This window comes from Alosa alosa, chromosome 13 (genome assembly GCF_017589495.1).
Source record: "Alosa alosa isolate M-15738 ecotype Scorff River chromosome 13, AALO_Geno_1.1, whole genome shotgun sequence".
NCBI lineage: Eukaryota > Metazoa > Chordata > Actinopteri > Clupeiformes > Clupeidae > Alosa > Alosa alosa.
In genome coordinates this window covers 16,495,853-16,509,564 of record NC_063201.1, presented here as the reverse complement: position 1 = coordinate 16,509,564, position 13,712 = coordinate 16,495,853, and the positions used below count along the sequence as shown (strand labels likewise).

Genomic DNA, 13,712 nt, shown 5'->3' with positions numbered 1-13,712 from the left:
GGATAATACAGTGATTTTTGAATGTTAAAAGTTGCAATTAATACACTCTTTTGAGAGGTGGGTAAACTCTGATAAGAGGTGGATAAACTCTATTTCTGACATTTCAGAGGTGGGTGGTTACTTGATTGGTTGTCACCAGGATGCAGAGTTAAGGGTTAGTTAAGGTGACAGCTTTTGTTTAATTTATTTTCATTTTAATTTTATTATTATTCCTTTTTTTTTATCATTTTTACTTATGTTGACTATTCTTTTGTATTGACCCCTTGCAAGTGGCGTCACGTTTTGTTGGCGCCACAGCAAAATAGCCTAGTGGACGGCAAGAACACGAATCAAATCAATGGGTTGTAATGGGACATATCGCACAGCTAGGAGATTATAGTGAGATTTAACCGTAGTAATGCCCTTCCACGACTGTTGGCTTATTGTTTGGAATACAACAACATCCCATGTTCTTGCATAGATATATTTTGGTTTGTTTTCTTTGTGTTTCGGGAGTATTTCAACCTGCATGCTTATCTCCTCAGTGTATGAAGCACAGCAGCGGTTGCTATAGCAACCATAGACTCTGAACAGGACGGCAGATAGCACTTAGGCAAAGTCTTTGGCAAGATCTGAATGTAAACAGATAATACCGTTCAAGTTTTTTTATTTCCTATTTCTTTCAATTCTTTAACTTAAGACATGTAGGCCTAAGAAGTAAGTTTATTCGCTGGGCAACGTACAAACTGACGAGTTACATTAGCCCTAGCACTATGAGCTACGATACACGTTAGCTATCGATAGAATAGCTAGCTTCTAAGTGTGGCAGCTAAATTATTATTTCATGTTCTGTTATGACATTCTTAACGTTTTGACTATGTTACAACTGATAAAAGCAAGACAAATAAAGTAACCAAATCGCTTTGCAATATTTTAGTCTAGAAATACTTATGGGTGTTCATTTACCATAATGTTAATTACAGTAGCCTAACGTTATGACCTAACGTTATCTCCACTTGCTGTTACCACCAGTTTTAATAACTTTACATTTGCGATCATGACCCATTTCATCTAACAACACCACTGGCATCTTTCCTTGACTATCAGACCCCAAGCAGCAATACATTGAACTACAAAGATGTTATAGTAATGGTGTTCAGTTCATCATAATCGTTATGACATAGTCTAATGTAATTTGCCGTCCAGCATGGAGCCGTCACGTGACTTAAGTAAGGGGTGAATTGTCTTACTCGTCACTGTGTTTATGTGTCTTTATCTGATCAATTCAAAGTAAGGGTAACTCATTTAACAGTAGTAAATACAACTTTGTTTCAAGTAAGCTTTACTCGAGGGCATGAAGTAAACTTTACTAGTTGTAAGTAAGTAACCAGAACTTTAAAGTCTTAAGTAAGGATAACTTCTTCTAAGTAAGCATTACTTGTAGACATCAAGTAAACATAACTTGGAAGAGAAAAGTTTTGTTTACTTAACATATTTAAGGAAACGAGTTTCCACCCTTTTTTCAAGTAACCATTACTTATTATTTTTTACAGTGTATTTAGTATTAAATCTAAGGCTTTAATGGTTTAATTTTTCACGTTTATGATGTTTAGCCTGTGCTTCCGATTCCAAGTATCTGACCACCACACCCCATTTTCCCCTTGGAATCGCCTGTGGTAAGTTTCGATTCTTGGATATCCACAAAATCGAAACCTATCCACCTTATTCCTGGGGCCGCTACCGTAGCAACGAAAAGGGGTGGAACTTCCGGTTCAGCTGCTAGCGTAAACAAACGCAGCAACTTTACAGCAGTCTGTGTGCGTCCGATTTGGCGAAACTGCTCGAAACCCAGTGTTGTTTAAACTTGTTAACGTGAATGGCATTAATGAGCTCAGGAACAAGTTGTTCCGTTCGTGGCTGTACAAATAACCAAACGGAGCTGCGTTTATGGCTGAAGACTGAACCTGACCTCAAGGCACAACTGTTTAGAACCTACATTGAATCATACGCTCGCAGTGTTGTCCTGCTTTACTACCATAAGTGTAAGTAGCGTTGGATTCTCTTAACACCGTAGGCTTCATGCTGCGTAATGAGAACGTTAGATCCCTGTGATGGTATCGATCAAGGCCACAACTGGAAACATCTTTTTTCAAAAGCTTCAAAATCGGGTGACGTTCACAGTGACTTTTCTGCTGGGGGAAATGTTAGCCTGAAATGTGAACCCAGCCTGATCTGCCGGCGATTTCTTTTTCGTAAGATTCCGTAAAAGTTTGAGCTTGGTCTGGTGAAAGCCAGACTAGCCTATCAGATGTCCTCAATTCAGTTTTCTACCTGTCTTTCCTAGCCCTGGAAGCAAATGTAATTTGCTGCCGCTAGGGTGCGATTAGATTTCTAGGCTTTCCTAGACCTCATGACGTTTTACATCGAGGTCAGAGAGTCCTGACATGAAGTGATCGGGTGAAAATGTAAGATATTGTTCTGTTGTAAAAACAGTTATTTTATGGACGGCTTGTCTGGTTTGTCAATTCTGTAAGTATCATACATAAATAGTAGGCCGGGGAACTGAAAGTAAAAAATTAAAGCAGTCTAGGCTACTTATAGGTGCTGTAGGGTAGAGTGGGGGGAAACGCCCCCCCCCTCCTATATTTCACAAACTAATCACTAGATGAAGTAAAATTTTGTTGTTTTTATTTCTATGCACTATGTTAACAATGGTGATGTACAAGTACCCACCATAAAATGGATGCATGCTCTGTACTTCAAGAAAACAAAAGAAAAATGGATTTTTAGGCAAGTGTTCTAATTTTGAGCAGTCACTAAAACAAAGTTGGCTATTGTCAATATATTGATCAAATATAGTAGCTTGTAATCAATTTATTGATTATATTTTATCGCTTCTCAATATATTTAGTTTACTTTAGTTGTTTACTTTTGGTTTTGCTATTAATGTATGAGGGGCATTGCTTTGACAGGGTGGGGGCATTTTACCCCACCCTTGGGGGGCGTTTTGCCCCAGTGGTGGGGTAAAACGCCCCTTTTGCACAATTTTTGTTGTTGTACTAATTAACTGTTAACTCTGGACAATTTTCATATTTGGTTTATAATTCATGTCACTCAAAACTAAGATAGCAATTCTACACACATTTAGCTTTTTGTTTCTCAGAAATATCACATATTCCTTAAGGGGGGCGTTTTCCCCCACTCTACCCTAACGAATGTAGGCGATGGCTTGTAGGTTTGAATGTAGGTTTTTTTTGTAGTTTTTTTTTTTTGTGCTTTTTTTGAACATTAGTCTGTTCCCTCATTACTTCTGTATGTGATGATATGCCTACCTTGAATATTAATTTGATAGAAACTAAAAATGCATGCGTTGGTCGACATATAGTCATAAACATACGTTTAATTAAGTTTTGTTTTAAAGTTCTAGTTTCACAAAGGTCATAGGCCTATATTGTGAAAAGTTTGATCCTGTTTACAAAATAGCATACAAATGTATGATTATGAAAGTTGGCAGTAAGACACTACTACCAGAGAATGCCTAATAAGGTGAGAACTTCCACTGTCAGAAAACTTCCAGTTTCTGAACTGGTTGCAGTTCCTTCTCTGGTTCCACGTGAGGGCGCTCGTCCACTATATACGGCTCTGAGTAGACGGGCTTTGGTACTACCATTCTGTCACATTTGTAATGTACTAATGATGAAAAATAAACAGCAAGGGTTTAGTAGGCTAGGCTACGCCTACATTTACGCCAACACAGTTAGCCTGGTATGCAAACAGGACTAATGTCCTTATTGCTTTATTGCACTCCCTTTGGAAAAAAGGAAAGGAGAACCCTTATCAGAACATTTTTAGAAAGTGTTCACAGAGTGACTTGTTTTATTTTCCTTCCAAGGTATTAATAAAAATGGAAGAACCTCTTAATCCAGCAACACAAAGGTCAGTAAACTATCATTAGATTTGATGAAGTCTTTTCAATTTGAAAACAAAGCAATATGTCGATATTATGCCAGTCTGCAATACATTGAACATCAGGAGGTCATGTGAATCCATCTGCTGTCCTTGTCAACTTTTATTGCAGAGTAGAACCATGTGACTCCTCGGAGAGTGTGACTGCTCCAGAAACCACTGTCCCCAAGAAAAAGAAGGGGAAGAGGAGGGAAAGAGCCAGGAAAGCTAAGGAGGTCCTAACGAGCTGGCCGTCCACCAGCCATGATCCAGTCACCCAGCCGCCCCGAAGCCAGCAAACCCAGGCCACTCAGACCGATGACGGACTCCTAGGGAAGAGCACAACGGCAATGGGAACACAGACCAAGTCGACTTCAACGTGGGACAAGTCCACGCAGACACCTGGGGCTCGGTTTGCCAGAGAGACTCGAACAGTCCCAGCCACAGCCCCAGCTCCTATCCAGCCTCCCTCAGACCAACTCCCCCAAGATCAGTCACCTCCAAGTCAGCCAGATTCACCTGAGCAACCCCTTGAAACCCCCGGTCAAACCAACACTAAAAGTAAGAGAAATGCAAATGAACTCTTTGTACTGACATGGAATATCGATGGCCTTGATCAGGAAGATATGGATGAACGGTTCCCTGGATTGCTGAAGTACCTTGCCAGGTGGGTCATGGGTTCAAAAAACCTTTCTCCTGAACGGTTAATATAGAGGGTATTTCCATTTATGATTATAGTATAGATGACAGTTGTATGTATTGATGCACTTATCCAGTTTTATGTTGGTAGGATCCGTCCAGACATAGTTCTGTTGCAAGAACTTATATCACCCATAGCAGAAGCCCTTGATGAAATCATGAAAGACTATGAGTTTATTATGGGTAAGAGACATTGACCAATCTTCTTTGAAATATAAGCAGTATTAATCAAGTTTAATCACATTTTCACCAATAAAAGCCATTGGTTAGTTATGTGTTTTGTTCTGTTTAAGCCACTGGGTAGTTACTGTATGTTTCCTTTTCTAATGGACAACTCCATGCTAGGCAACACCAGTGGGTATTTCACTGGGATAGCACTGCGTAAATCCAGGGTGAAGCTCCTTCAGAGCAACGTTGTGAACTATCCCACCACTGAGCAGGGCAGGAATCTCCTAATGACACAGGTGGGCCCTGTCATCTCACAGACACAAAATTGTACATTTTTAAAAACTAACTAAAAAACTGTAGAACTGTCAGTAGAGTTATCAAAAATTTATATAAAAAAATAAACATTTCTATGTCTGTGAGTTTGCACCCGCTACGGCTAAAACATTTTTCTATCTGTAGGATTGAGCATTCTGTTCCTGAATGATTCATTTCTATAAGCCATTACAAATGACATTCTTACATTAACCTGTAGACCTGCTCTTGCCTATTGCTATGCACGCTCAGTTGAGTTTCTCAGGTCACCCGCTGTGGTTGATGACCTCTCACCTGGAGAGCTGCAAGGATAACTCCCAGGAGCGGATGAACCAGCTTCGTCGGGTGTGGAAGAGGATGAGAGAAGCTCCTGAGGACCACACTGTCATATTTGGAGGTGACACCAACCTGAGGGACAGGGAGGTCAGTGATTCCCACAGTATCTCTTCACTGAGACCAGAGAGACATTTGAAAACGGGACTTGACTGTATTACCTGTAAATGAACCTATTTAAAATTTGGCAGATAATTGAGATAATCTCAAGTGAGTATTAGTATTACACATATATAGATATATTTTCATCATTATGTGTGCTGTTTAGGTATCTGTGATCTTGGCATTGTCTATTATTGCTTTGCTCTTCCAGTTGAGCTATAGACAAGAACATTACATCATTACAATGTGTCTTTGTAAAAGTATAGATTGAGGCTCAGCTTGCAAAGTAGAGATATTTTCCCCAACCAGCAAACTGTCCTCTGTGTTGGCAGATTAAGAGGCTTGGTGGTCTGCCTGAAGGTATCTCTGATGTCTGGGAGGTTCTCGGACAGCCCGAAGACTGCCGATACACCTGGGATATGGTCAAAAACAACAATAAGGACATCCCCTTCCCAGCACGACTGCGCTTTGACCGTGTTTACATAAGGCCTGGCAAGAAAGGAGCAAATGTCAACCCAGTCAGCATGAAGCTAGTGGGCCAGGATCGGCTGAAATGCGGCCGCTACACAAGCGACCACTGGGGAATCCTCTGCGAGTTTTCCATAGACTCAGGATTAAGCTGAATTTAGCTTCAGAATAGAATTGATTATTCTATGGCAATCAAAACTACGCCTGGAAGTGCGTACAGCTGTCAGCTCTTGCTATTTTACTTGGGTGGCTTGTTTACAAATGGATTTCTTATGCTTGTGGGACATTGGTGCCAAATAACTTGAACAAAGCGTTATGGTTTTTAATCTTAATTTGCAAGTGCTGTTTCCATCTCAGGTCTCAGAAGTGGAGCAGTTTAACATTCATAGGCCTCCTATTCGGTGAGAACCCTGAAGCCATTCTGGCTCTGGTTCCATATCTTGCTGGATTACTGCCTAGCATGATTTGATTTTACTGTATTGATTTTGTTTTAAAACAATTCATCAGATGATTTTATAAAGTGCTCTCACAACCTCACTACCACAACCAAACTTGCATTACCTGTCTCCTGTTTGTAACAGCACCAAACTGTCCACCAGATGGAGCTCTATGCATGGCGATTGAAAGTGATCTTAAATTGGCACCCAGAACACTATTTCTGGCCTTCATATAAGAATGGTCTGATGAAAGTAATTTTTCAGGTGATAACTTGCATTGTTTTGTGGTAGTTTCCATTTCATATTTGAAGCTACAGTCAGTGTGTGATGAAATTTTATTTTCATTTACTGTCATACTTTTCGATGCAGGTGGAGAGGAAAGCGGTGTCTTGTTGTGCAGTATGTCTGCGAGACAGAGGTTGGAAATGCAAGAAGTGATGCTTTGAATGAATTCACTGAATGATGATGGTGTAGCCATTTAGATATGTGCCTATTTCATTATTTGAAATGGAACATAAAGCATGTGGGTGTGCATGTGTGTGTGTGTGTGTGTGTGTGTGTGTGTGTGAGAGAGAGAGATGGGGAGAGAGAGAGTCTGTCTGTGTGTCTATCCATGTATATCTTTTTCTCACATTTCAGCGCGGGGATGGTATGTGTTAGCTGTCTGCTGGGAGCGGTGAGCAATCTCCTGGAGATCGATGGATGGTAATATCCTCTTTGGGGAAAAGAATTTGAAAACAGGCCCCTGTGTTTTCATTTGGAAAATTGATTCAGGGTTCATTTTCTCAGCTGTTTAATCCAAGCAGAATTGAAATATGTCAGTAGAGTCAGCTGGAAATTAGGAAAGATGGCAAGCTGTCAGCAAGAATAATTATTTGTCATTGGCTTAGTCGCCACATTCAGGTTAATGTAAGAGTACATAAATGTACCATCCATCTGGGCGACTGGTTGAGCCTTGGTGATATATTAGTCATGAATTATGCTGGGTGAAAACAATATTGAGTGTTCTTACATTTAGCTTTTTAGTTATAGGGATCTTTTTCTTCAGTATTTTATGTACCTTGCCTCAGTGTTTCTACCAGTGGGGGTCCTTTTTACTCAATTTCCTATTCTCAACACCTATACACTTGATTTTGAAAACCAATACAATCAGATGTTTCACAAGGCCATGCAAAGTACTGCATTTAAGAATCACTCTAACATCTGTCAAACAAGACGATTCAGTTGAACAATGTGTCTGTCAAATTCATAAAATGTTAATTCGCTACATATAACATTCACTAGGAATTGGAATGCCACCGTTGTATTATAGCATCATGCATTGCAACTTCATACTTTTGAGTTGACCTGTGCCTGTGCTATTTACTAACCAGTAGGGGGCACACCAGTGTCTTAGCAAACTGTCTAAGTCTACTTTAGCAAACCTCCCTAACTACCAATGTCAACGAGAGTTCAACATATTTTAATCTCTACCATCTGTTTTCCGAATGAGGTACAACCTTTACAGTAGCTTTAGCTATGATTATATCAGTGATAAAGTTATAACGATATTGAAGGAATTGTGACATATGCATAGCCAACCAATCCACTGCATTGTTTTTTTCATACTAAACATATTCTGACATTTAAAATGTGCTGTGTAATTCTCTGCATGACCCTACGACACTCTTTTCTCTCTTTTTTGGCACTCCTTTGCATAATCAATAGCCCTCTTTGCTCTGCAAATGCAGTTTTCCCATACTGTCCTGTCCAAGTGTCTTTATTTATAAAGAATCTGAATCAGCGCTTTCAATGTTCTCTGGCTGCCGTTATGACATAACCTTCCCAAGGGGTGAGGGTTATTAAGATGGGAAGCTTTGGACGCGTGGTCTCAATGGGAAAATTACCTTTCCTTTACTGTTGTGGGTCGTGGGCATATTCGGGACATTATTGTACATATTTGCATTGGCCTCAATGGCTCAATAGCCGCTGATGTATTCATAGAAGTGACATTGCATCTCTTGAGCGCCGCGTGTGTCCGTAAACTGCTGACATAAGAAAGCTTGTGCCCCCGTCTCTCGTCTTGAACATATTCTAAATAAAACAGAAAGAGGCGAGAGGTATGTGTTTACACACTGAAGATGATGCCGTTTGCATGATAACATTTGTCCAATCAGTGGTTATTACATTGGGTAATGGAATTGGCTGCATCATTTGTATTGATTACTAGTTGTAAGCATTGCAGGCTCCAAGCTTATTCATGCAGTTTGTTTCATCGCTAGAGTATCACCCTCCAACCATCATATTTGATCATCATACCTGAATTTCCCCTCGGGGATCAATAAAGTATCTATCTATCTATCTATCTATATTTAAATAGGCTGATATGCTGTGTGCGTATATTGAGTAGTTGGGGAAATTGAATTGAGTGATTTGGTCTTCAGGGGTTGTTTAGGCTGTGCAGGGAGATTCATTGACAGCCTTCCCTGATTGAGTTCTCTGCATTTCACACACTGCATGACAAGAACCCTGAGAATGGTGCATCTGTTTTTAGAAGCATACTAGATGTTTGAATAAACTCAAAAGTGTTTATTCATCTCTATTCCTATCTGTTTCCTTTTTCCCTCTGATTCTAAGCCTGCTCGATAACCTGGGGCTGGTTGGCCATCAGTCTTTAGCTGTTTCCAAACATTAGTGATGTCAACTGTTGGGTCTGTTCAAGTGCTTGTTGTGCCTGCCAGTGGCGTGTGGGAACTTGCATGAGCAGTGTACCAGATTCCCCCTCTCTAGGTCCATTACCTCATGCTTGCCTTGCTGTTGCAGTAGCTGCGGCACATTGCAGTCATCTCATTGCCGCCCCACCCCCACCCCCCTTCTCCCTCCAAGAAAAATGAGCCGTCATGTGCCTATTGACACAGAGAAATTAGGAAAATTTACATCGCTGGACTTTTTATGGTGATGCAAATGACAGGGCCAAAAATCTCATTGTGTTCCCTTGCGCCAGCGGCAGCAATTAAATTGATTTGATGCGGCGATGACAGCACGGGCCCTAAGTCTCCTGTAATGCTCCTGTTGGGCTGCCTCCCGGTGTGGCCAGTCTGTCCGTGGTTAATTACATCCTAACGCACCAGCACCAACAAACACTGAGCCGGGTCAGGCGTCTCCGCCGACTGCTGGCATATGTTCCAGTGTTTCGCACTGTTCTTGTTGTGTATTTTAGACATCTGCAGTTAGGTTGAGAGCACAGACTGTAAGGAGCATATGTCATTTTGTTGTTTTGACCCCTAGTCGATCTGCTGGCAAGTTTGCCGGATGCAAATGCAAAGTGTTTATCCTCGCTCGATGGTGCGGAAGATCACACGCAAACTATGACTCCATCCTTTTTAAGGCACATGGAGATTTTTATTCCAAAGGTATTGCTTCATAGTTATAAAAAACATACATATCCAAACATTGTTTTCTCTGAAATCAGTAAATTCTTGATGCTTAACTTTTCAAAGGAAACATTTTGTAAAAAGGGATCAACCGTTGGGTCACTGCACCAGCACAGCTCAGAGGAGACTCCTCTCTAATCAGAGGAGACTCCCCTCCTAATCTTCTTTAACTACTGATGATGACAAAGGTTTGTGTGAAGTTCCTTATCATCTTATCTTGATCTGAGGCTCCTCAAATAGTGTAGATTACACTGAGTAGGAACATGCAGGACATCATTCCTGGCCACAACACAACAACATGACTGGACAAAGTGATTGGAGGGGGAGAGAGAGAAAGAACAAGAGCACTATACCACTTTGCAATCCACTCAAGCAGGTGGTGAATGTACTCTCCCCGTTTCCATGGAGATTAAATGATGATGTCATGGCACTGACAAGTCCACCTGTGCCAGGGTAGATGAGCAGCAGAGATAATTCCGGCTGAAAGTTGGATTTTTTTTTTCTCCTAATCTTCCACCAGACATATTTGTGATTTGATAAGGCAGAACTGTCACTAAGGATCAGGAGAGGAGGACAGATGAGGTGCTGAGAGAGAGAGAGAGAGAGAGAGAGTGGAAGGGCTTCTCAGCTCAGAAGCAGCTTGGGAAGATGTAAGATTTGGTGAAGAAAATGAACCTAATTTAGGAAGGATTTAAAAATTCTGCGAGGTAGAAAGTGTGTGTTTGAGGTCTAAATATCTGGCACTTTAGCATCTGCAGAATTGTTCTGATTCCAAGGCTCTTTGTACTCCCTCTCAAAAGGTTCTTGTTCTTGCTGTGTTTTTTATAATAAGAGCCCAATACACCATACTAGCATACTTTATCTCTCAAATGCCATGGTGATTACCACCAAATTCATCTAACTAACTAATTAAACCTGCTCAAAAAGAGAGGTTTAATTAGGTTTGTAGTATTACTGAAATTGTTCTAGATTTTAAACAACCAAGTCCATTTGGGTTTTGTGACGGATAAATAGTGGCGTATTGATTTATTGTTGGATGATGAATACTTGGCACTTCAGGTCTGAAGTGATATGTCAACAGTATTTGGTCCACATTAAACAAGTGAAAATGAGATCAGTGGGAGATGTCTGAGATTTATTTGCTTTTAGTTGAATGGGAGCAGGCAGACTGAGCTGTTGATGATTCATCTTCAAAAGCATTACATTGTTTTCTTTTTGGTCCTAACTACATTGGGCAGCGCCTAAATGGCTCCACTTATTTTGGCATTTATCAGATAGATCATTTTTTTACAGCAATCAGAAACTGACAGAGGGACAGAATTTTAGAGCAGATTTTAGTTCTGAAAAAACACATGAAAATGTAACCCAAACACACATTGTAGCTTGATTATAAGCAAGCATTAAATGAATGCCATGTACATAATTTCCTACTCAAAAATATGTGGTCCAAATCAGCTAATGGGTGGTGTATTTGTGTGTGTGTGTGTGTGTGTGTACCTCCTCCACACCCTGTTGTAAGTTCAGCACCATGGATAGCGCCTGAAAGTCAAAACTCAGTGGTTCAACACCAGTACAGATATATTCTCACCTCACAATGGTGCTTTATTGACTGATTCCTCCAACACGTCAGTGGAGGACATGAAAGCTTCTAAGCTTTTGGAAACTAGAAGTAGTATTCAGACTAAAAGATTTTCTGATCCTCTCTTTCGATATAACTTTGATCGATACGACACACAAGCTCGACTGAGTGAACACGCCCTCACTGCATTGCAGATTTCCAAATCTATCATATGTCCTTCAGTTTAACCCAGAGAGAGAGAGAGATGGGTCAAGCCTCAAGAGATGGTCAATGAAAGACAACTGCTGATTATCCAAGGCTGACATTTTAAAACGCCCAAGCTTTTCCACAAATCGCAATCACCTCAGGACATTGGACAGACAATATTTTCCAAGCAAGTCATTCCTCATCAGTTTACGAGTGCAATTTACACTTAGACAATTCTCTCACGTTTTCTTTGCTCATTACATGAGGCCCTTATGGATAATGCTTTTGATTCAAATCTGAGTTCATGTTCTTGACTCTCTGCTGATTATCTGCATTCAGGAGTGAGTGAGAGGCTTTTTGTGCTTTCGTGCATACATCTTTTATTGCAATCATGACACTACACTCAGAGCAGTTGCTAGTTCTTCTCCCAGCAATCAAAACTCTTTCATTATCTGTGGCTTCCAGAGGGAGTCTGTCAGAGACCTGCTGGCTCACTGAGACCCAGGAGTAGAGAGTGTGTATGATTTAGTGTTTTCTGGCATGTTCTTTTTCTGTGATGCATGTAAGATTAGTAATCTCTGAATTGCTGTGAGATTCTTGCCAAGCATGCATCTTTATTCATGTCAACCAGGAGAACAGCCAGTGCTTGCAGGCCAGTAGTGTTCAGGATGCTTGTGTGCACGTGAATGTTAACTTATTGTCATTCATGTTGACTCGATAACAGAACAGTATAAAAAGGAGATTGTTACTTCAAGGGTTCAGTGTTGCCGTTTTGATTGAAATTGCATGTGTGATGGGAGCACTGTGGTACAACTGGTTGCAGTGCCCGTATCATATTCGGGCCCATGTGCCCATTGATGACCCGGGTTTGAGTCCGGCCCGGGTCATCCCACCCCGTCTCTCTCTCCCCCGCTTCCTGTCACTCTCTCCACTGTCCTGTCAAATTAAAGGCATAAAAAAATAATGTGTATATATATAAATGATGTGTTATTGTTTTTCCCCTGCCGCTTGTGACTTGTTGAAAACGGGGCGTTTTCTTTACCCTCTCACTCTGTCTCCAGTAACTACATTGTGAAATTTTTACTGATAATATTGTGTCTCATCAGATCTTTTTTCATCAGTAGGAAATTGAGCCTCCCCAACACATCCTTTGCGCTGCTACGGCCACCGGTGTTCATTTTGGGGAATCATTACTGTCATGATCAGTTTTAAAAGGAAAGGCACTTGTAATTGCCATCATCTTTTGATACATCATTAGTCAGGGAAACCTGCTGATGATTGAGAAGATCTGGGATGGAGTTTGGCAGCTGAGTAATCTGTTGATGTGCACAAGACCAAACACACAGACACATACCCACACAGACAAACACACACACAATGTGCCAGAAGAGACAGGCTCATCAACTGGATCTTTTATAATTGCATCAGAGCACTTGTCGCTTCTTCCAGCATATTGTAAATGAAGGCAACAATGCTGCACGACTCTGTGAGAAACAGAGACATTGGCATCACATTGTCTCTCGTCTCGCTCATGCACTGCAGACGAGCCGGAGACCTTTAGACCTCTGAACAGTGAATACTGTCAGAAGATGGAGCTGGCTGTGGTTTTGCTCCGGTCCTATTTTTGGAGCAAGGTAAGGGTTGCCATGAACACCGTTGCTGCGGTGCCTGACAAGACAGATCCAAGCAACCGCCACCCCCACCCCCCATACACACACACACACACACAGAGAGAGAGAGAGAGATAGGATACAGTGTCTCATCTTTCAGGGGTGCTGCGGCTGGCTGGCAGGGGTATGACTTGTAACATTTAGCACCTGCCCGCAGCTATGGGCTGTCTGACTGGCTGCCTGACTGTAAGCTCATGATGGTGAACAGTCTCAACACACATCAAGGACCTGTCTCCTCCACATTACACAGGTAATTCAGTGATATGGATATGTTTGTCTGTGGATTAGCTCGTTCCATTATCTGTAAGAAAATATATAACAATGAAGAACACTTGTGTGAATAGGGGATCATTCACAGTCTTCTCAGGGCTGAGAAGGGACATTTAATACAGTCTTACATTACATGTGGTAATGGTTAGAG

At 41.1% G+C, this 13,712-nt stretch overlaps 1 protein-coding gene across 5 annotated transcripts; it reads left to right on the top strand.

Moving 5' to 3' along the window:
* The first annotated feature begins 1,752 nt into the window (after nucleotides 1–1,752).
* Nucleotides 1,753–10,968, top strand: LOC125305627 (tyrosyl-DNA phosphodiesterase 2). 5 transcript variants are annotated; one of them, XR_007195445.1, is made up of 9 exons: nucleotides 1,753–2,021; nucleotides 3,872–3,915; nucleotides 4,058–4,591; nucleotides 4,715–4,806; nucleotides 4,969–5,087; nucleotides 5,356–5,526; nucleotides 5,871–6,707; nucleotides 6,813–6,861; nucleotides 7,083–10,968. XR_007195445.1 is itself a non-coding variant. In XM_048260509.1 (7 exons), the coding sequence occupies exons 2-7, from the start codon at nucleotides 3,884–3,886 to the stop codon at nucleotides 6,159–6,161; spliced, it is 1,239 nt and encodes a 412-aa protein (XP_048116466.1). In that variant the 5' UTR covers nucleotides 1,753–2,021; nucleotides 3,872–3,883; the 3' UTR covers nucleotides 6,162–10,968. The 5 variants fall into 5 exon arrangements, 1 of the variants encoding a protein (XP_048116466.1); XR_007195446.1 differs by having other exon boundaries at nucleotides 5,871–6,407; nucleotides 6,588–10,968; XR_007195443.1 differs by having other exon boundaries at nucleotides 6,813–10,968.
* The last annotated feature ends 2,744 nt before the right edge of the window (nucleotides 10,969–13,712 follow it).